This window comes from Theobroma cacao, chromosome 4 (assembly GCF_000208745.1).
Source record: "Theobroma cacao cultivar B97-61/B2 chromosome 4, Criollo_cocoa_genome_V2, whole genome shotgun sequence".
Taxonomy (NCBI): Eukaryota; Viridiplantae; Streptophyta; class Magnoliopsida; order Malvales; family Malvaceae; genus Theobroma; species Theobroma cacao.
This window is the reverse complement of record NC_030853.1, coordinates 2,681,825-2,702,190: the sequence shown is the minus strand read 5'-3', so window position 1 is coordinate 2,702,190 and position 20,366 is coordinate 2,681,825. Positions and strand designations below refer to the sequence as shown.

The 20,366-nt window shown below is 33.9% G+C and overlaps 3 protein-coding genes across 4 annotated transcripts; 2 read left to right on the top strand and 1 right to left on the bottom strand.

Annotated features, from left to right (window-relative positions):
- LOC18601070 lies at positions 352 to 3,455 on the bottom strand. Its single transcript, XM_007031881.2, has 7 exons — positions 2,995 to 3,455; positions 2,443 to 2,605; positions 1,929 to 2,129; positions 1,601 to 1,846; positions 1,234 to 1,381; positions 877 to 1,108; positions 352 to 756 (listed from the first exon to the last, which is right to left on the bottom strand). Exons 1-7 carry the CDS (start codon positions 3,344 to 3,346, stop codon positions 422 to 424), a joined length of 1,677 nt encoding a protein of 558 aa, XP_007031943.2. The 5' UTR covers positions 3,347 to 3,455; the 3' UTR covers positions 352 to 421.
- LOC18601069 (exocyst complex component EXO70B1) lies at positions 4,970 to 7,675 on the top strand. The gene has a single exon (XM_007031880.2). It carries the CDS (start codon positions 5,191 to 5,193, stop codon positions 7,288 to 7,290), a length of 2,100 nt encoding a protein of 699 aa, XP_007031942.2. The 5' UTR covers positions 4,970 to 5,190; the 3' UTR covers positions 7,291 to 7,675.
- Positions 9,565 to 14,312, top strand: LOC18601068 (regulation of nuclear pre-mRNA domain-containing protein 2). 2 transcript variants are annotated; one of them, XM_007031878.2, is made up of 8 exons: positions 9,565 to 9,901; positions 10,597 to 10,744; positions 11,109 to 11,356; positions 12,149 to 12,271; positions 12,375 to 12,531; positions 12,792 to 12,931; positions 13,007 to 13,042; positions 13,257 to 14,312. In XM_007031878.2, the coding sequence occupies exons 2-8, from the start codon at positions 10,669 to 10,671 to the stop codon at positions 14,052 to 14,054; spliced, it is 1,578 nt and encodes a 525-aa protein (XP_007031940.2). In that variant the 5' UTR covers positions 9,565 to 9,901; positions 10,597 to 10,668; the 3' UTR covers positions 14,055 to 14,312. The 2 variants fall into 2 exon arrangements, with proteins under 2 accessions (XP_007031940.2, XP_007031939.2); XM_007031877.2 differs by having other exon boundaries at positions 12,372 to 12,531.

Sequence of the window (20,366 nt, the reverse complement as noted above, 5' to 3'; positions counted from 1 at the left end):
AGATGAAGAAGAAGAGAAGAAAAGTACCTCTGTTAGAAGCAGTGGCTTAATGACTCTTAGGAACACTGGAAAAGAGAGAGATGTCGCCTTTGAATCCCTCAGCCTCGTGAAGGAGCCAAATTGTGCTTTAAAACTGTCAAATATAAAAGATTTCTTTCCCTTTTAGGACAAGCTGAGATTTGAACCATAAAAGCGTTTAAGGTAAGATTTCCTTGTCTTTCTTCCCTTCGCTTCTCTGTTCTTTTCTTTTAAATATTCAGGAAATATCTTTTTTTTCTCCTTCCTTTTCCACCTGTTTACCATGCTAAAAGGAAAAGAAAATAAAGAGATGCATAGTTGGGAGACACCTGATGAAGGTGCATGCTGTGAGTAACACAACAGAAAAATTGCATTGAATGAATTGTAGCTTCAGCAACTACATCTATATGAATGTAACAGTTTTCACAATATTCTTCCTAGAACTACAAAATGAACGAATCTGATTTTCATCAGTTGTTCCAAAGCCTGAGAGGTGGACACCATATTGTTCCAACCTGTGAATGTCACGCGGAATGGGAGATTGCCAGATGCCCTCCCACCAAGCTGGAGGAAGAAGTGGTGTGTAAGCACACTGATTGGGCTGTCCCCGACAACTCAATGGCCCTGCAAATCGGTTCCATACATGCCCCCAACCCACCTGAAGCTTCAAACCGTCTGCCAACAAATTACTCTGGAAGCTGCTTAGGAAAGAAAAACTTGAACCCGTAGAATTTTCCCCTGAAAGGACCAAGCAACAATAAGACACTGCAACATCAATGTGTAGAAGGGATGGTCCAAACATTGTTGCTAAATAAACAGTTGACAACGATGGGTCAGGAATGCAGGGAGCAATCTTACCTATACTGTTTGCTGCAGCTAGTGCAGCAATTAACTGCGCATAAGTAGTCCCAACACGCCTGTGAGCCCCAGAAACAACTGCATGTTTTGCACTAGATGCAAGAAAGAAATCCACAAAAGCAACCCATCTGGGTGCTGGGCCCCAATCTTTCACTCTAAAATCCAAATTTGGTGATGCTTTAATATCATGAGAGGCATTACCTCTGAAAAGTTTATAATCAAAATGAAGAACCTACATGAGGAAAAAGTGCAACTGGATCAGTACCTCTGCCTACTCACTGATAATTCAACCACGAAGGTTATTTATCACTAAAATTGAATTGTTTTAATTTTTCTTGGGGGTACCAAGTTTATTACCTCAGCAAATTCACTTATATTTGGTGTAATGCTTTTTACAAAAGAGGGGGTATCCGATACTACAACCACCCTGGGTCTTGATCCCTGCTGTAAGTTGCGTGTTGCTCTTCTGAGGCAGTTCAATGCAGCCTGTGCAGCTCTCACAGGCCTGAAACACGGAACATGAGAACCAGCATCACTAATCAGTTTAGATACCCACCAGATTCAAGTGAGTTTTCAAAGCACATGAGAACGAGATTTTATAAGTTGTGCAAGGATTTTCAATTCTAAAATTTAGGTGGTTTTAAATTTGTAATAATTTTCAGTTACTTTGAAAAAGATTGTCAGCAAATTGGATATGATAAGTACTGTAATTTTTCTCCAATACCTATTCATAAGCATCCGCATGTGCAATGTAATATCAGGGTCCCTACCACCACGAAGAACCCAATTAACTGCTTCCTCAATATCTCTTGAAGGAGAAATTAGAATTCTCATTAATTCCCCAAATACATTAGGGCGAGATCGAAGAGATTCTGGCTTTCCAAATAACTCAGAAGCAGCATTTCTCATATCAGGATGTATGTTCTTCAAGAAAAATTGAGCAGCTACAGCATCCGTGGTACCTTGATACCTGAAGTATTATAGCTGGTAATGATGAAAAGGTAGCCATAAAAATATTAGGACAATTTATATCAACAGAGTTCCCAGTTTACCATATGATAGGTTGACGCCACTTCCTCCAATTGCCACAAAGAGCATTTGTTTTTGTTGGCTTCTCAAAATCATCAGTCCTCATTACCAGATGCCTTCCATAGATTTTTGCACAGCCATTTTGTCTCCATAGATGCTTCACTTCTCTCAAGGTAAAGGTGAGATTGGAATACAAAATGTAATCCCCAAAAGGATATTTACCCCTGAACAAAGAAAAGTGAAAATATAAAAGAACACATTAAAAGCATGAGCATAACCGCAATGACATAGGAAATCATTAAACATTTGCCAAGACAATTATCATACTTTCCTAAAGTCAGTACATCCTGGGGAAAATGCATATAAAATGGAGTCACTTTTCAGATATTTACCTTTCTACTTTCTAAACCATTTATACAGTATGAATTTTATATGAGGATAAATCTAAAATACTAGTTCCTGCTAACAAAGACAAGTGTTGTACATATAAGAACATTTAAACACAAAACATAAAGGATTGAGAAAGAACCAATATGCCTGGTTTGCCCAATGATCAGCGACCGGTTCAGCATTACACTTAAAGCTGCAGCAGTTAATATCTTATACATTTCATTTCCAAAACCGGCTTCAGATGCTTTCCCTATCACAAACCCATGTCTACAAAACTGCTCTGGAGGAAGCTCTCGAATTCTTGAAGCACCTGCATTTAGAAAATTTACATGTAATTTTCCTCATACCTCTAACAAAACAGACCCAAAATTTCCAAAAGTCACCTTTTTTTAAGAGAAATTAATCTTAAAATATAATTATAGTAGGATTTTCCAAAACAGAATTTCAGGAAAATGGGACTAAAATTCTTCAAAGTCTAATCCATAGTTTCCATAGGGCGACTACTTTAACCTCAAGAAATGAACTTCGATTTTTTTTATTAATTTCTATCTTAAATTATTCTAATTTTAAATGCCAAAACAAATAAAATTTCAACTTATATCTCCAAAACGAAATGAAAACGTAAACTTTTTATAATTTAACAGTGAAAATCCAGCTAAATATAAATCAGAAGCAGCGAAGATATCGAAAATTAATTACCATTTACAGAAAAGTGACGTTGAATAATCCTTCGAACTCCAAGACTCTCCTTCAAGATCCTCCCTTTAAAAGACTTCCCCATTTCCTCCACCGTGGCACAACTCTTCGCCGAAGCTTTCTTGGGCGCCTCCGCCGATGACAAAACGCCGTCTCTTTGAAACAACTGGTGCTCCAGCTTGCCTGGCAAATCCACCAACGCCACATCCGTCGTCTTCGTCGTCGTCGTCGTCGGAGGTGTATCAATGGATCTTAGAGTCAGCAGCATCAGCCAGCTTATTAAAGTAAAAGCTGCGCAGAGAATCAAAAACCACCGCACCAAAGCTCGCTTCTTCCTTGACCCGCCATACCTCATTTTTTTTTTGATTTTTTTTGGGAATTTTGATTTGTTTTTCGAGTGTCAAGTCTGGAGTGAAGCTTTCATTGGATTTCTTCCTGCCTTTCAGTCTGATAACGAGATTGCGTCGGTGGCCACCACCCAATTTATTTCTAAACTAAAAAGAAAAAAATTATATATTTGGCGTTGCCACGTAAGCATTATTTGTCATTTTAATTAAATATTGGCTATATATGGAAAATAAGCATTTAACTATTAAATTACCTGAAAATAAAAAATTTTGAGTAACTTTTGATATAACATTCTTTATCTTTTTTTAATTAATCTTCTATAAATTTAAATTATATTCTCATAAAAATGTTAGATGTTAATTTTTTTAATAAAATCATCAAAATATACTTAAATGTGAATAAATAATTTAATTTTTGAATTAAGAATAATTTAATAATTTTATTCGGTGAAATTAACTGTATAATATGTACTAGAGGCAGAACTTGTTTACATGAAAATAATTATAAAAAAACAAAATATTATATAAAAAAATTAAAATTATACGAGTAGAGATAGAATTTACCCAAAATTCTTTATGATATACTCATTGGTTACCAGGGATTAAAATTTGATACTTTGAATTTTTTTGGCATTCATCCTTATAATTAAATCTAGAGACATGATGAAGAGATAAAAGAATAATTATCTGTTATTTTGACATTATTTTTATAAATAAATGTAGAGAGATATAGAGATATTTACAAGATAAAAAGGATAATTATCTTATAGAAATTTCTACATATTTGTTCATTGAATTAATAAAAAAACCTTATGTGCATTATTTATTTTCTTTCTTTTTATTTATTATTATTATTTTGGAGAGAATATTGTTGATGGATAATCTTCTATAATCCCATTTCTTTCCAAGTATTGGAGAGCAAATGTGGCCAACATGTGGGCTAAACCTAAACGTGATGGAATCTCTCTACCCTAACTAAGCTTGATTTACGAATGTATAAGACAGAAATTAAGGGCTGCAAAGCAAGGAAACTAAAGCTTAATCTCATCAAATTGTAGATAGGGCTTACTGAGACCTATCGGAACTCTTTATCCACCACAAAAGATCTTTGTTTCAATTTTTAATGTTATCTTCAACGTTTGGTGTATGTATTTTCTTTTAAATCTTCGAATTTTTTTTTCAATTTCTTTTAAAAAAATCATTATCTTCGATTTAAATTACCAATCCAACTCCCATCTTGTGCATTATGCTAGCTTATGGCAAACTCATCTATGTTATTATTAGGGTGAGAAAGAAGTAAGAATGGTAGTAGGTAAGTTGTTGTTGTTTTTTTTTTAAATATTTATATTCAAATCTTATTATTTATTAAGATATACAAACTCGATAAATACTTTGATTAATATTATTTTTAATTCAGTATTTTCCTTTATCACTTAAATATTTCAAATATTTGAAAACATTTTTGGCAAGTATCTAAGTCCAAGATAAAAGAATCGAAAATTTAGTCTTCTGGGGTTTAAACACCCAAAACGTGAACGTGGGAAGCATAAAAACGGTCAACGGTCAGCGCTCCTAAAAATGGACAGAAGCACACCAAAACAACTCCCTCCCAATCGAATTCCATAAGAATTTCCTGTCCGTACATTCCCTCCACTCCTCCACCACGACCATTTCAATTTCGATTCAAGGAAGAACTCGCACAAGAAAAAAGAAATTTGCAAAAAAAAAAAAAAAAACGAAGAACACGAATAACTCTCCTCCATCTTCGCATCTTTCTCCATCTTTTCTTCAAACCTTTCATCTTTGTTTCCTTTTCTTAAAACAATTTTTTTTTCTTTTAGAAGCTTTAGCCATGGAAAAGAATCATCAACCTGAAGTTTCTTCAAGTTTTAAGAAAAGAGACGAGGAAGAAAAGAGCTCCGGCGCCGACATTGTTTTGCCGGCGACGGAGTCACCTGAGTGTTCTAACGAGGAAAAGCCAGTTGCAGCTGAGGTAACCGAGGTAGAGATAGAGAAACCAGAGGAAATGAAGACCGGGGAAACTGAAATTGAATTGATCGAAAAGCCTGAAGAGAAAGAAAACGAAGGAGGAGGGGAAGAAGGAGAAGCTACTCTTCCACCTGAAATTGATTATAACCTGGAGACAGCTTCGGAAGATGTTGAACGTTTCTTGTCAAGTCTCTCCACCCCTAAAGAGGAGGGCGAGGTGGGTTTAGAGATTCCAGAGTTTCTTGAAAAGTATTTGGATCTTGTTGAAGAGAAAATATCCAAGCATGAGCCGGTTGAAACAAAAGTGAAAGGGTGTCTGCTTCCCGAGGATGATGCGTCGTTTCTTAAAGCTGTGAACCAGATATCAAAGCTGTATAAAAATCTATCTGCAGGCTTCAAATTGGATTCTAACAAGGGTCCTTTGATCAATCGAATTGGTAAGATTCAGCAACGAGCTATGTCTCATTTGGAGGATGAGTTCAGGTCTCTCCTGGAAGATCCAAAACTCGGGGAACCTGACGGGAAACAGGCGGGTGCAGATCATTGCCCTTTACCTGGTAACGATCAATCTGCCGAATCAAATGAGGAATCCAACTTTCCAGGGTATTCTCAGGAAGTTTTGGCCTACTTGACTAAAATCGCCAAGGAGATGATCTCAGGAGGATATGAATCCGAATGCTGTGAGGTTTTCCTGATGACTAGGAGGAATATAATTGAGGAGACCTTGAACAAGCTAGGATTCGAGAAGCTTAGTATTGATGAGGTTCAAAAGATGCAATGGGAAGCATTGGAAAGGGAGATCCCTACATGGATCAAGGCCTTCAAACAATGCGCCAATGTTTACTTTTCTGGCGAACGCAAGCTCGCCGAAACGATCTTCTCCAATCATCCTTCATTGTCGGACAGCCTCTTCAGCAACCTTACACGCGGAGTGGTCATTCAACTTCTCAATTTCGCTGAAGCTGTTGCCATTAGCAAGCGTTCCACGGAGAAACTGTTCAAGTTTCTTGACATGTACGAGACTTTGCGTGATAATCTTCCCGCTATTGATAGTTTATATCCTGAAGAATGCGCCAAAGAGCTCAGGGCAGAAACAACCACTGCTCGTTGTAGGATTGGCGAGATTGCGATTTGCATATTTTGTGATCTTGAGAATTCAATCAAGTCTGATACAGGGAAAACCCCAGTTCCTGGTGGGGCCGTTCATCCTTTGACTCGCTACACAATGAATTATCTCAAATATGCATGTGAGTATAAGGCTACGTTAGAGCAAGTTTTCAAGGAGCATTCCAAGATCGAAAGAGCTGATTCAACAAGCAGGCCCCGGGATTATGAAGGCGACTCACAAAATTACAAGAATGATGAAAAAAATCACTCCCCATTTGCTGGGCAGTTGATGAGAATCATGGATTTGCTGGATGCGAATCTGGAGGCAAAGTCCAAGCTTTACAAGGACGTTTCCTTGGGCAGCATTTTCATGATGAATAACGGACGTTACATGCTGCAGAAGATCAAAGGATCAGCGGAGATCCATGAGGTGATGGGGGATACGTGGTGCCGCAAGAGATCATCTGATCTGAGGAACTACCATAAGAGTTATCAGAGAGAGACTTGGATGAAGCTTTTGGGTTGTTTAAGCCTTGAGGGATTGAATGTGAACGGGAAGGTGGTGAAACCGGTGCTGAAAGAGAGGTTCAAGAGCTTCAACGCCATGTTCGACGAAATTCACAAGACTCAAAGCTCGTGGGTGGTGAGCGATGAGCAGCTACAATCCGAGCTGAGGGTTTCCATATCAGCAGTGGTCATACCAGCATACAGATCATTCTTGGGAAGGTTCGCTGGAGTATTGGATCCTGGAAGACAAACAGAGAAGTACATAAAGTTCCAGCCTGAAGATATAGAGACTTACATTGATGAACTGTTTGATGGAAACCCTGTTTCCATGGCAAAGAGGAAAACATAAGCAGGGATGGCAAAAAGAAAGAAAAATTCAACCCTTTCTGTATGCAGAAAATAGTGGTGGAGATTTTGGGTAGTTTTCTCTTTTAGAGGGCAAAGCTGCTTTGATCGTTTCAAATTAGATGTGCCATTACAGTAAAGAAAACATGCACTTAGCAGGTACAGAAACGCATTGCTCTGTTCTTTCCAAAGCTGTGAAGCTGCTGTATTCAATTCCAAGGCATGGACCTTTTGAATTTAATTCATGTAATTTATTTTTGGTTTGTTCTTGCATTTTTCTTTTCCTCATAAGTATCGTACGAACAACATGATTCCAATTGTAACCTTCGTGATTTTGGTCAGTGATTTGGCTAACACAGAAAAATACCATTTGCTTAGCTTCAAATTTCTACTTTGCCTCCATTTGTAGCTATTTTCCATTGCTAATTGAAAGAAAGGAATATTGCCCCTGGATTGGAAGTTTCGCAATTCGCACTAACAGCTGAAAAAAACATATAAAATCTTTGATCATCTGATCCCTACATAAGATCATCATCGTTATAATAATATTTAATGTACATGTCCATGATTGCATATAGAGACATGGAAGGAAGCTTGACTATTACAAATCTCCCATTATCAATTGATTTTAAATTGAATATCCGTTCTAAAAATTTAATATAATATCGAATCAAATGCTAGTTTTATTTATTGGTGATTCATGCTTGTATGATAAGTCTATTATCATTACGTATGAAGAAAACATGCATTCCGTTTTATCATTTACTCTTTTATGAGCTTATTTCCATAGAAATTACAAAATGGGCTGATGAAGACAAAGTGACCAAATGGAACTAAACCGTTCTTTCCTTTCATTTAAGCTCAACTTAAAATTTCTGGGTTAGTAGATCGAAAATAAGAAATTTTGAATTATTGTGTGACACATCATATCTTAATGGTGAGATCGAACAATCTATTTATTATAATATATTTTTATTGAAAAGGTGTAAAAATAAAATTTGTTAAAGAAAAACATTGAGATCGAAAATTTGAGCTGTGGGTTTGTGGAAGTAGGCAAAAATTTAGAGTTTCCAAATCACATTCTAGCTAAGAAGTGTAATATAAATTGATAAATTTATAGTGTTTTTCCATGTAATGTTACTCTTCTATAATTCTCTTTGTTATTTTTAATAAATTAGATTAAAGAAAAATCCCATCAAACAAGGTAAAAAAATAATAGTATTAGGAAAATTATATATATATATATATATATGTATATATTTATATTTAAATAATGATATTATGTAATTATCGAAGATTAATAAAAAAATTAGTATTTTTTTGTCTTTAAATATTTGTTCATTTTTAACTTTAACAAAAATTTAGATAAAAATGTTGATTTTGATATATTTTATATTGAAATTTGAAACATTTTTATAATACAAATATTCAATGTTTTTAGTATAAAAAATAGAGAAGAGAGGAAAAGTACTAAATTAACAATAATTATTTGAATAAGAGAATGTCATTATAAATAAATAATAATTGGTTAAATTATACTATTAATCTATGTATTTTAGTAAATTGGTGAATTTAGTATCTATACAATAATTTGTAGAAAATTGAATTTTTGTATTTTTCAAAATTGACAATGTCATTCTAATATGTTAAAATTTTTTTGTTATCTAAGCTAATATAGTGTTTTTTATCTAATATGTCATTGAATATGATGACTTATTAATGTTGACGTGGTATTGTTGATCTATTTCATAATATTTTTTATTATTTGTAAATTATTGATCACAAAAATTTAATTTTTCTCTATTTCACAATATTCTTTTTTAAATCTTAGAAACTTATTCGTATTTTTTTCTATTTCTTTTCTAATTTTGTTTTAAAATATTAATTCACATTGGATAATTTCATGTTTGCACTTATAAAATTTATACCCATACTTAATCACATCATATCAACACTACTATTATATTATTTGTAAAGTATCATATTATTATTATTATCATGTCATCATATTAAATGTCATATTAGTAAAAAATGTTAGGTTAATACAATAAAACATCATATTAGTATAGATAATAAATTTTTTTTTAACATATTGAATGCATTTTTCATTTTGAAAGGTACATAAACTTAATTTTCATAAATTATTTTATAAAAATTAAATCTATCACTTTATTGAAGTATAGAGACTAGTTACATAATTTGATCTTAATAATTTAAAAATAAAAAGAAATGTCAAAATATAGGAGTAATTCCAAAAAATCCAACACCTTAAACACCGTACCAAAATCCAAGCGCCCATCAAAAGCCCAAAAAAAGGAACTGCACTTCGCTGCACTCTCTCCCATTGCTCATCTCCTCCAAGCAGAGAAGACTTTGTGCAGTTTTCTCACGCGTCCAGTTCGACCGAACCTCCAATTCGTACAGTTAACCTCACCAACTCTCTGCAACAAAACAAAGAACCGTATTTTCACAACAAAACCCTAATCATCAAAGCAGAAACTGATATTTTTTCTGGTTCCCCTAATTCCTCTCTCCATGACGACGGCAATCGACCAACTTGTTGTGCTCACCCGCCGTTGATTCTCGCCTGCGTCACTGGCATTCGTCTTTTACAGGTTCTCTCTCCTTTTCTTCTCCTCCATTCGCTGGTTCTTTAGGGTTTATCTTTTTTTTTTTTGAAATTTTTATGCTGGCGCCACGAGGTTTTACCCTCCTAGTTAACGCTTGTTAATTATTTTTTAACTCTTTGATAATGAATTCGTGCTTTTAAGTTTGTTTGCATTATTTTTCCAAGAGCTTTAATTAAATACAATTAAATGCTAAATTAAATTTGTAGTTTATTTTGTAGCGCAGGGAGTTATAGGGGACTCGCATGCAAATTTTTCTTTATACTTTAAAGGGGGTTATTTGGCTTCTAGAAAGATGGGTTTTCTTTTTTTTTGATTGCAGTCAATTGCAGTGATGGGGAATTGTTCTTTTCTTTTCTTTTTGTTAAGTATCATTATTCCATAATATTACCTGACTTGTTGGGTGCCATCTGATAAAAGCTGGAGAAATAAGAATAGTGTATTATTTAAGTGTAAAAAGATAAAACTGAATAATTTCCTATGAAAGTGGGGGAAAAGGGAGGAAATTTTGAATAATTTCAGGAATCAGGACCTGTTTAGTTGTGGAACACTGTCTAAGATTACTGCATTTTTATAGGAGGATACTTTCGGTGAATGTCTTCCTTTAAAATGTTGATGATATGGAACTTGCAGTTTAATATAGTTGTGCTAAATGCAAATAATTGTTGCTCTTTATCTTACAGCGCCTTATTTGAAGGTTGAATTTTGAAGGTCTGCCTTGTTTATCATTAGTTGCTTAGTTTTCAGTAGCAACTATGGGCAGCTCATTCAACCCACAAATTTTGGTCGAGAAGCTAGCCAAGCTCAATAACTCACAAGCGAGCATAGAGAGTATCCTTTCGAAAATTAATTGCAAATGATGTGCTTTGCCTATTTATGACAGTTCCTTTTTTTGGCTGGTTTCTCTTTCATTGTTGGGTCAGGGCTTTTCTCATGGTGTCATGCATAATAATTTAGCATGTGCTTATTTTAGTACTTCTCAAACGTAATTTATTATTTATCAGCTTTTGTCAGTTTGATATTGCTATCTAGTTGCTACGTAAGTTACAGAAAATTTCTTCATTGTTGTTTAAAATTAACTTTTGAAGGTTATTTTTTGCATGAGTGTGTGTCTGCCTGCTTCATTAAGACTTGCAATTAACACCTCTTATCTTTGTTTTTTCACTTTTCAAATTGCAATCCTTAACTTGATAAGCTTTATCACATTGGTGTATTTTCCATATGAATAAGGCAAAACAAGTTGTTGAAACTTGGGACAGACAATTTCATTGCTCCCCACGTGAGCAGAGATTGGCCTTTCTGTATCTAGCCAATGACATTTTGCAGAATAGCAGGCGTAAGGGTTCAGAATTTGTTGGTGAATTTTGGAAGGTTCTGCCTGATGCTCTTCGCGATGTGATTGAAAATGGGGATGAGTTTGGAAGGAATGCTGCATTTCGTCTGGTATAGTCCTCTAAACTTTCCTACAGGTCTTGTTGCTAATTCTTTCGATTGGAATCTCTGTGAAAGGTTGAATGTGTCTCATGGCCCCCTTCAATGTCTGTTATTTTGGGAATACTAAGGGGTTTGCAATGTTGTATATTTGAATGAACAGTTACCTAAAGTGACAGAAACAGAGTACTTAACTTTCTGTGGCAAAAAAAAAAAAAGGTTGCTTAACTTTCTTGTCAAATGGAAGACCTGAGTGGTAGCTGTTAGGTTTAATTTGATGATGCTAAGTTGATGGTGATGACATGGTGATATTATACTTCTGTTGCCAATTTTATATCATGTAGCTCCTTACTTGTCTTGTGCATGTTATTCTGGTAATTTTGTCTATAACTAGAGATTGGCTAAATTTTAAACATCACCTGTATTACTTTTCATTTGGTTCGGATGGGTTTAAAGTACTTGCACTCTTTTTTTAAAATGGTTGTAGTTAAATTGTCAAGGTCCATTTGTTGAACTGTTGTTTTAGTGTATCTATTTTCCTAAAGTCTAGATCACTGGCTTGGCATTTTTTTGGTGTCCAACTTGTGACAATCGAAATTCTGTCTATGGCAGAGTCATTGGACAATGCTTGGTGTTTTATCTTCACTTTATTGCTATATTGGTTGTTATGTTATTCTCTTGGTTTTTGTAAAATTTTCTTTCCATAAATATGTTTGCTTTAATTTTTTACTGCTATTCTGTTTCAAATGGGCATTTTCTAGTTGGCATGACATATCTCATTTCTTTTTACTGTTTGAAATGCAGATCAGTATATGGGAGGAGAGAAAAGTATTTGGTTCTCGGGGACAAATTCTTAAGGAAGAGCTTGTTGGCAGACAATCAGAAAATAATAGTAGTAGAAATGGCAGGCATTTAGGCCTCAAGCTGGTAAGATAAATTCCATGCTGAGTGCATTTTTCTGTTTTTTTGTGGCATTTGCATATTTGTGACATGGACTAATGTTATTTCTCCTTTATATTTATTCTAGCAGAAGCAGCCTGTTGGAAGTACAGTGGACAAAATAGTTTCAGGCTATCAAGTTGTTTATGGTAGCCAGATGGATGAAGATGTTATATTGAGCAAATGCAGGAATGCTATGAGCTGTATTGAGAAAGTAGATAAGGAAATTGGTAGTGATGTCAATTCAGGTATGACCTGCATTAGTAATCTTCTTAGCATAATATTGGAGTTGTACTTTTAGTTGCTTCATGAGAAGTTACTACCTTCAACTACTAGTTACAATCCTTGTTGCAACATTTTTCTTTCTTTAAGAAAAGGATTGTTGTTCAATCAACATTGTTGACATCTTGAGACTAAATATTTCTCATCTGCACAATTGTTACCATGCAGACTTACATTGCTCACATCTTAGGACACTACTTCTCAAATGTCGAATTTCTTTGAACAGGGCAGTTCCATGGATCTGCACTTGTGGAGGAGGTGCAGGGTCAGCATGCTGTATTGAGAGACTGTATTGAGCAGCTAACAGCTGCTGCATCATCGAGAGCTAGTCTCATCTCACATTTGAGAGAGGCCCTTCAGGAGCAGGTTACTTTGACTAATCCATTTACAAATATTGTTTGTGATTGTGTTAAAATAAAGCTGATTTACTTTTGTTATCAGGAATTCAAGCTGGAGCAAGTTCGTACACAACTTCAGGTTTGGCACTATACTTACCTGACTTTTTAAGTATACTTGTTGACATTGTGAACTATAAGCTTCTATATTTCAGGTTAAATACAGTTAACGGTATTTTCACCCCTATATTTTGATCTTTTGTTTTCTGACTTTGTGTTATGTTAACTTTCTTTGAGTGTAGCATTAATTATGTACATGCATGCATTAATTCTGACCATGTGCATGATGTTTACAGTCTGCACAGTCCCAATCAGAACAGGCAGGTAATATCTGCAGACAGTTATTAAGTTGTGAGAATCCCCAGTTGGTGGCGGAGGAAAGTTCAAAGGAATCTCAAACATCTATTGCACCTCAAAGTTTTATTCCGGCAGCTACAGAGCAATCAGCTCCTGTGATGTATTCCCGGCAACTGTCTTTTCCTGATAATTCTGGCCACATTGAGGAAGATCCTCGGAAATCTGCAGCTGCTGCAGTGGCAGCGAAGCTAACTGCATCAACATCCTCAGCCCAGATGCTTTCCTATGTCCTCTCTTCCCTTGCTTCTGAAGGTGTTATTGGCAATCCTACGAAAGAATCTTCTGGTGATTACCCTTCGGAGAAGAGGCCTAAGCTTGAGAATGACCAGCCTTACATACCATCTCAGAATCCCCAACAAGCACCAGTTTCACCATTTCCGCGCCCTGAATCTCATCAGCACAATGTTGTGACCACCACCCAGCAGTTGACTCCAAATGAAGTGCCACCTCCTCCATCATCGTCCCCTCCACCACTGCCACCGCTGCCGCCGATGCCACCATATGCAGTGCCCCAGTACCTGCCAACTGCTGGATCAATAAATGGTGCGCCTTATAGCTATGGCGTGACCCAGTCACAGCAGCCTTCCTTACCTGGTTATTCAGTGGTTGGGACTGCAATGACCGGCATCTCCCCATTTGCCACGTCGTCTACTAATTCTTACCAGAATTTCCAAGGTTCCGAAGGTTTTTATAACCAGCCATCATCCATGCCGGCAGTTCCGATATCTCGGCAATAGAACTTTTGAGTTAGGAATTAGGATGCTTTCAAGTGAAATAGTTTTGTCAGATAACATAAGGCGTTTATTCAGAATCTAATCCTTGAGCACCAGAACCATCTTGTTTGGGTGCCACCTAGTATACGTCATGTGCACATTTTGTAAATGTTTTGTAACTTATTATAGTTTTCCACTGTGTTTGAGTCTTTGGTAAAAACTACTTATTGCATTGTTGAATATTGGATAAATAGATTTTAGTGGCTTGATTGGTTACACGAATCATCACATGGTTGCTTTGGTAAGATCCTTAAGCTTTCGCACTCTGTGCATGGTATATGTTTGTTTCCTAAAATATTTGGTTTGGGGTTGGTCATGGCCTTGCAGTCCAGTGTCTAAGATTATGAACAATCAAGTAATTGTCTAGAATTACTAATTATTGATTTTAAAAATTTTGAATTATTATTCATTTATCAAATCTTTAAAATATTAGTTTGAAAAATTTAAAGGGTAAGTTCTACATAAACTTTGTGGTATGAATTTTCTCGTGGAGTATAACATTCTAACTTTTAGTTTCAAAAGGGGGTAGAGTGTTAAATTTTCATTTTTTTTTTTGTAAAACGACAATAAGAATAATTTTTTATAATCTTTTTTTTGTTTGTTTAATTAAAAAGGATTTGATTTTTTTTAATGATTACTCTCTCATTTTTTCACTGTCCAAACAAATCAATTGAGTATTTTATCATAAATACAAAGTATAATATATATATATATATATATATATTTATATGTAAGTTGAATCTCTAGATTTATGTGTGAATATTAAAAGTATTAATATTTATTGTGTACCTGTTTCGATCATTGAAGTAGCCATTGCTTGAAGAGGAAAGATAAACCCTAGTACAAGTTTCCCCATTAAAAACGTACTAGGCCAAGGTTTACATAATTGTCAAACCACACTAACTTAATTAGACGTGCAAAACTCATCATTAATTGATCATTTTAATATTAATTATGCTCTCATGCTTCATCTCATAATAAGACTAAATTATCTGAGGATGAGCACAATCAATCCGAACCAATTACCCACCAAAATCAAATGCGATTTGAGAGAAACGGTTTAATTTAATTGGTTTATTGGATCAATTGGTCCCAAATGTTTGGTCCAATTGATTTTTTTGGTTGGTTTTTGGTTTTAAAATTTTTGAACCAATCCACCCAAAAAACTAAACTAGTTATATATAATATTTTTTATATATATTAAAAAAATTGATAACAAACTTAATTAATAATATACTTAAAATTTATTAGGGTATTATATGTACGTATACTAATCATAATTATAGCAATTTAATATTAGTTATATATATTTATTTATAAATTTGTATTAATATAAAATAACAAGTTATATATCTTAAGTGATATAACTTATATGTTAGTATTATAATATATGATAGTAAATATCTTATATATTAATATGTTATAATTATTACACTTTAGTAATGTTTCGTAATATAAAATGTTATGAATATATATAATTGTATAAATATATTATATATAGATATATTTAATTTAAACATAAGCATTACTACAATTTATAATAAACTTTATTTATATGATTACACTTAATAACTTTATTAGTTATCATTTTAGATTTTATAACATATTGTTTATAATTAGTTATTATTTATACAAACTTTGCTATAAAACATGATAACATATAAGTTATATCATTAATTTCATATAGATATATAATAAAGTCATATTATATATGCATATATTTAATTTATAAATAAGCATTGTTATAACTTATAATAGGTTTTATTTATATGATTACACTTAATAACTTTATTAGTTATTACCTTAGATTTTATAACATATTATTTATAATTAGTTATTATTTATACAAAGTTTGATATAAAATATTTTAACATATAATTTGTATCATTAATTATATATATAAATATATATAATAAAGTAATATATTATATATACATATATTTAATTTATACATAAGCATTACTATAACTTATAATCAACTTTATTTAAATGATTACACTTAATAAGTTTATTAGCTATCACCTTAAATTTTATAACATATTGTTTATAATTAGTTATTATTTATACAAACTTTGATATAAATCATTATAACATATAAGTTATATATTTAATTTCATATATATATATATATATATATGGATGAAGTTTATAAGTTTTAGTATTATAATTTGCAATAAAAAAGTGATAAAATTTTGGTTTATTGGTCTAAAACTGGACCAACTAAACCAATTCTATATTTGATTGATTTGGTCTTTCTTTATACTTGGTTGGGTTTTTAAAAATGATTTGTTCATTTAATCTTTAGGTATGATGGACCAAACCATCCAATCCACCCATTTGCTCATCTTTAGAATTATCAGTTTATTTTATTAAACCAAAATTAACAATTAATAAAAGCCCACATAATAGAAAATTCTAGTACTCTTCCACTTAAGCAATATTAATTGAAGTTTATTTTGATTTTAAGAAAACACTTTAGAAAACAACACTCCAAAATGATTGACTTAATTTTGATGTGGCTACTATTTAAAAATATTTAGCCCTTAAAGATAGCATCTTAATGATCTTGTCCAACAGAAACATCTAATACTAAATTATGACAGCCATTGTGCCACTTATTGATATAAAACCAATTCATAATTACAAGTACTAGTGATCCTATCGACAATGGATCTTAGTGTGGTTGTATAGCAAGAAAATAACAGCCAAATGTGATCCCGATGTGTTATTTTCATTGTCAATCCTTTTGTTGATTTCTTTAAACCTGGTGAGAAATCTATTTGCCATTAACTACATGCCTTTTGTCTCCCACTTATCCTCAAGGTTCTTTGCTGGTATCACTCATGAGATATACTAGTAAAATTACTCTTGAGATAGACACCAATCTCGAGATTTCATAAAGCATATATGCAAAATAGCAATTTGATGTACATGTATAAATAATACCAAATAATAACATGGATTGTCAATTAATGATGATCATCAATAAATATAAAATCAAACATCTCATAAATGTTTAAAACAAATAGAAAAGGTCTTAACACAACTAAATGTAAACCGTGATTTGAGAGTTATATAAATAACATACTTTCACTAACCAAGTACATCCCAAAAACCCTAAAATACTCATGCTTTCAACATGTCTACTAGAAACTATAAGTCTTAACCCCTTAGTCAAAGGATGAGCCAACATGTTGTCACTGTTAATGTGCTTAACAACAATGTCACCATTCTTTAACAAAAACCCTAACCTTCAGATGTTTTATCTTCAAATGTTTAGACCCATTAGTGCTTTTATTGTTCTTAATGAACAATACAACAGACCTATTATTACAACAAATTTTAAAATCAACAACATATAGCCTAGAAATAAGATTTTTAAGCCAAATAACTTGGGTAATTGGTCCATAACAAGCAACAAACTTAGCTTGCATAGTAGAGGAAGCTAAGAGCGTCTGTTTAACATTTTTTAAAGATACAGCTCCCCTAACCAACATAAAAATATACCTTGAGGTGGACTTCATGTCATCTTGATAACCAACATAGTCAGAATCTCTATAACCAACAATCTTAAGGATATCCACCCTTTTGTACACCAATATATAATCATTAGTCCTTTGTAAGTATTTCATCACTTCCTTAGTAGCAACCCAATGATCCAAACCAGGATTAGTAAGATATCTGCCAAGAATTCCCACTGTAAAAGCTATGTTTGGCCTAATGCAAACTTATGCATACATAAGTCTTCCAATTGCACTAGAATAAAGTATGCCTTTCATAAATACTCTCTCAAAATAATTTTTTGAGCATTGACTAAATTTAAACTTATCACCTTTCATAATAGGTGCATCTCCAGCCTTACAATTTTGCATGTTGAATTTATTGAGCACACGATCAATGTATGCCGTTTGGAAAATCCCTAATAAATTTGGGGACCTAACTCTGCATATCTCAATCTCAAGTATAAATGAGGCATCACTAAGATCTTTCATGTCGAAAGTCTTGGACAATGACTGCTTCATTTCATGCAATAATCCAACATCATTACTGGCTAAGAAGATATCATCCACATACAGCACAAGAAAAATGAACTTACTCCCACTGATTTTAAGGTATATGCACTAATCAACCTTATTTTCCTCAAAACCAATGGAAGTAACTATCTCATCAAACTTTAAATACTATTGTTTAGAAGCTTGCTTTAGGCCATAAATGGACTTCTTAAGTCTGCATACCAAATTTGATGAGATCGAATTTGACTTATTTGGGTCTCTTACGTTAATTTCACTTTAATTCTTGCCTTTTCAAGTATTTTTAATGAAATTCACCGTTCTAAATCACGATTAAGATTTTGTTTTACAATGTTCATGCATTAAAACTCATCAAAAACTACAAAACCAAAATCAATTAATCAAGAAAATTAATTTTGAAAGCCCATTCTTCTCCCCGTTTTAAGTTTTCTTTAAAATTAGTTGTAATACAATTTATTTTATGTAATTAAACTTAGATATCAACTTTATAACATATTTTAAAGAAAGAAAAAAATGAAAAAAAAACTTTATAACATATTTAAGTTGATTTTAAGAGTCCAATTAAATTTTTTTTTTTAGGGAAAGGATTATTTTCTTTTATTAAACTAGGATCATTCATGGAAGACAGACCCCTAACATATCATACATTAGGAGTTTTCTTGCTCTAGTGGGAGCTTGTTCAAGTACAACGTAAGATTCTTCTAAAACAAAAGCATAACTAGCCAAGTAATCTGTTACCATATTCCCTTCGCGGTAGGTATGCATAAAACTGACCTCCCACTCCTTTTGCAAAACATCTTTAATCGCACGTATTAAATCAGTATTCGCGCCAGGTATCAATTTATCAGTTGATATCGCCTGAACAACCATTTTGTTGTCGACTTGTACCTGCACTTTTTTTAACCCAGAATCCCACGCCAGTCGGAGACCATGAAGTACTCCCCATAATTCAGCTCTATAAGCAGAACATTTACCTAGCTTTGCCACGAATTCGGCTTGTCAATCCCCTTCTGCATTACGTATAACTCCCCCTGTAGAGGCTTCCTCTATTGACCTCTTGTATGCTTCATCAGTGTTTAAACAAACCCAACCAACTTGTGGAGCTCTCCATCCAATTAGAACTTCTTCCTTCTTTCTTCTCTCGACTTGAACACCATCAAAGTTTGCTGATGTTGCTATTGTAGCAGTTGCCATACTCTTGATCATACTTATCCGTTTTCTAGTTGGATTAAAGGTAGCAGCAAAAACCACACCGTTATGCCATTTCCACAGATACCAACAAGCCAACCCGAATACAACGGACCATGGGTTACCTAGTATCAACTGCTATTTTTGTAAATTGCTTACCAGCCATTCTCGTAGTGGGAATGTGAAAAAATCATTCTGCTCGTGTTGTGGGATTATCCTTACCCATAAAGACGTTGCCACCATGCAGTCCCGTAGTACATGTGTCACGGTTTCATCTTCCATCTTGCACTATGGGCACAACGAATCTGTGGTAAGCTGTCGATGCAGTCTTTCTCTGTTAGTCAAAAGTCTCCCATGCAGACATTGGAAAAGGAATGTTCTAACCCTTTGTGACCCTTGCCATTTCCAAGCTCCTTGCCATATTCCACTTGGCCTGGCCTTTGTCGGTGACGATAATTGCCTTAAATAATCATAAGCTGAAGCTACTGTAAATTGACCCGATGCAGACTCTCCTCAGTGAGGCATATCCTGAGCCATAGTGACTGTGGGAGGCATTGTTTGTACCACCTGAAGCACTACTTCATTCGGAAGGCAATAAGACAGTTTATCATAATCCCAGTGGCCATTTGGATTCAAGAAATCCCTCACCACCACCTTGTCTAATGCCGAATTTGCCACTCTACAAGTTATATCAGCTAATGTCTTATCATTAAGCCATTTATCTCTCTAGAAATTTATGGACATACCATCTCCAATTACCCATCTTGTAGCAGACGTAAATACTGACCACAATCTACTTAATGCAGTCCATAGACTAGAAGCTCCACTTTTTTGAATACTTTCTGGCTTTCAATCAATATGAATATTATACTTACCAGTCAATATTCTAACCCAAAGTGCTTCCTGTCTATTTCTAAGTTGCCATAATAATTTCATGAGGAAAGCTTCATTCATAAGTTTTAGTCTTCGTATTCCGATGCCCCCTTCATCTTTGGGTCAACACAATTTTTCCCACTTAATAAGATGCACCTTTTGACTGTGTTCATCACTTCCCCAT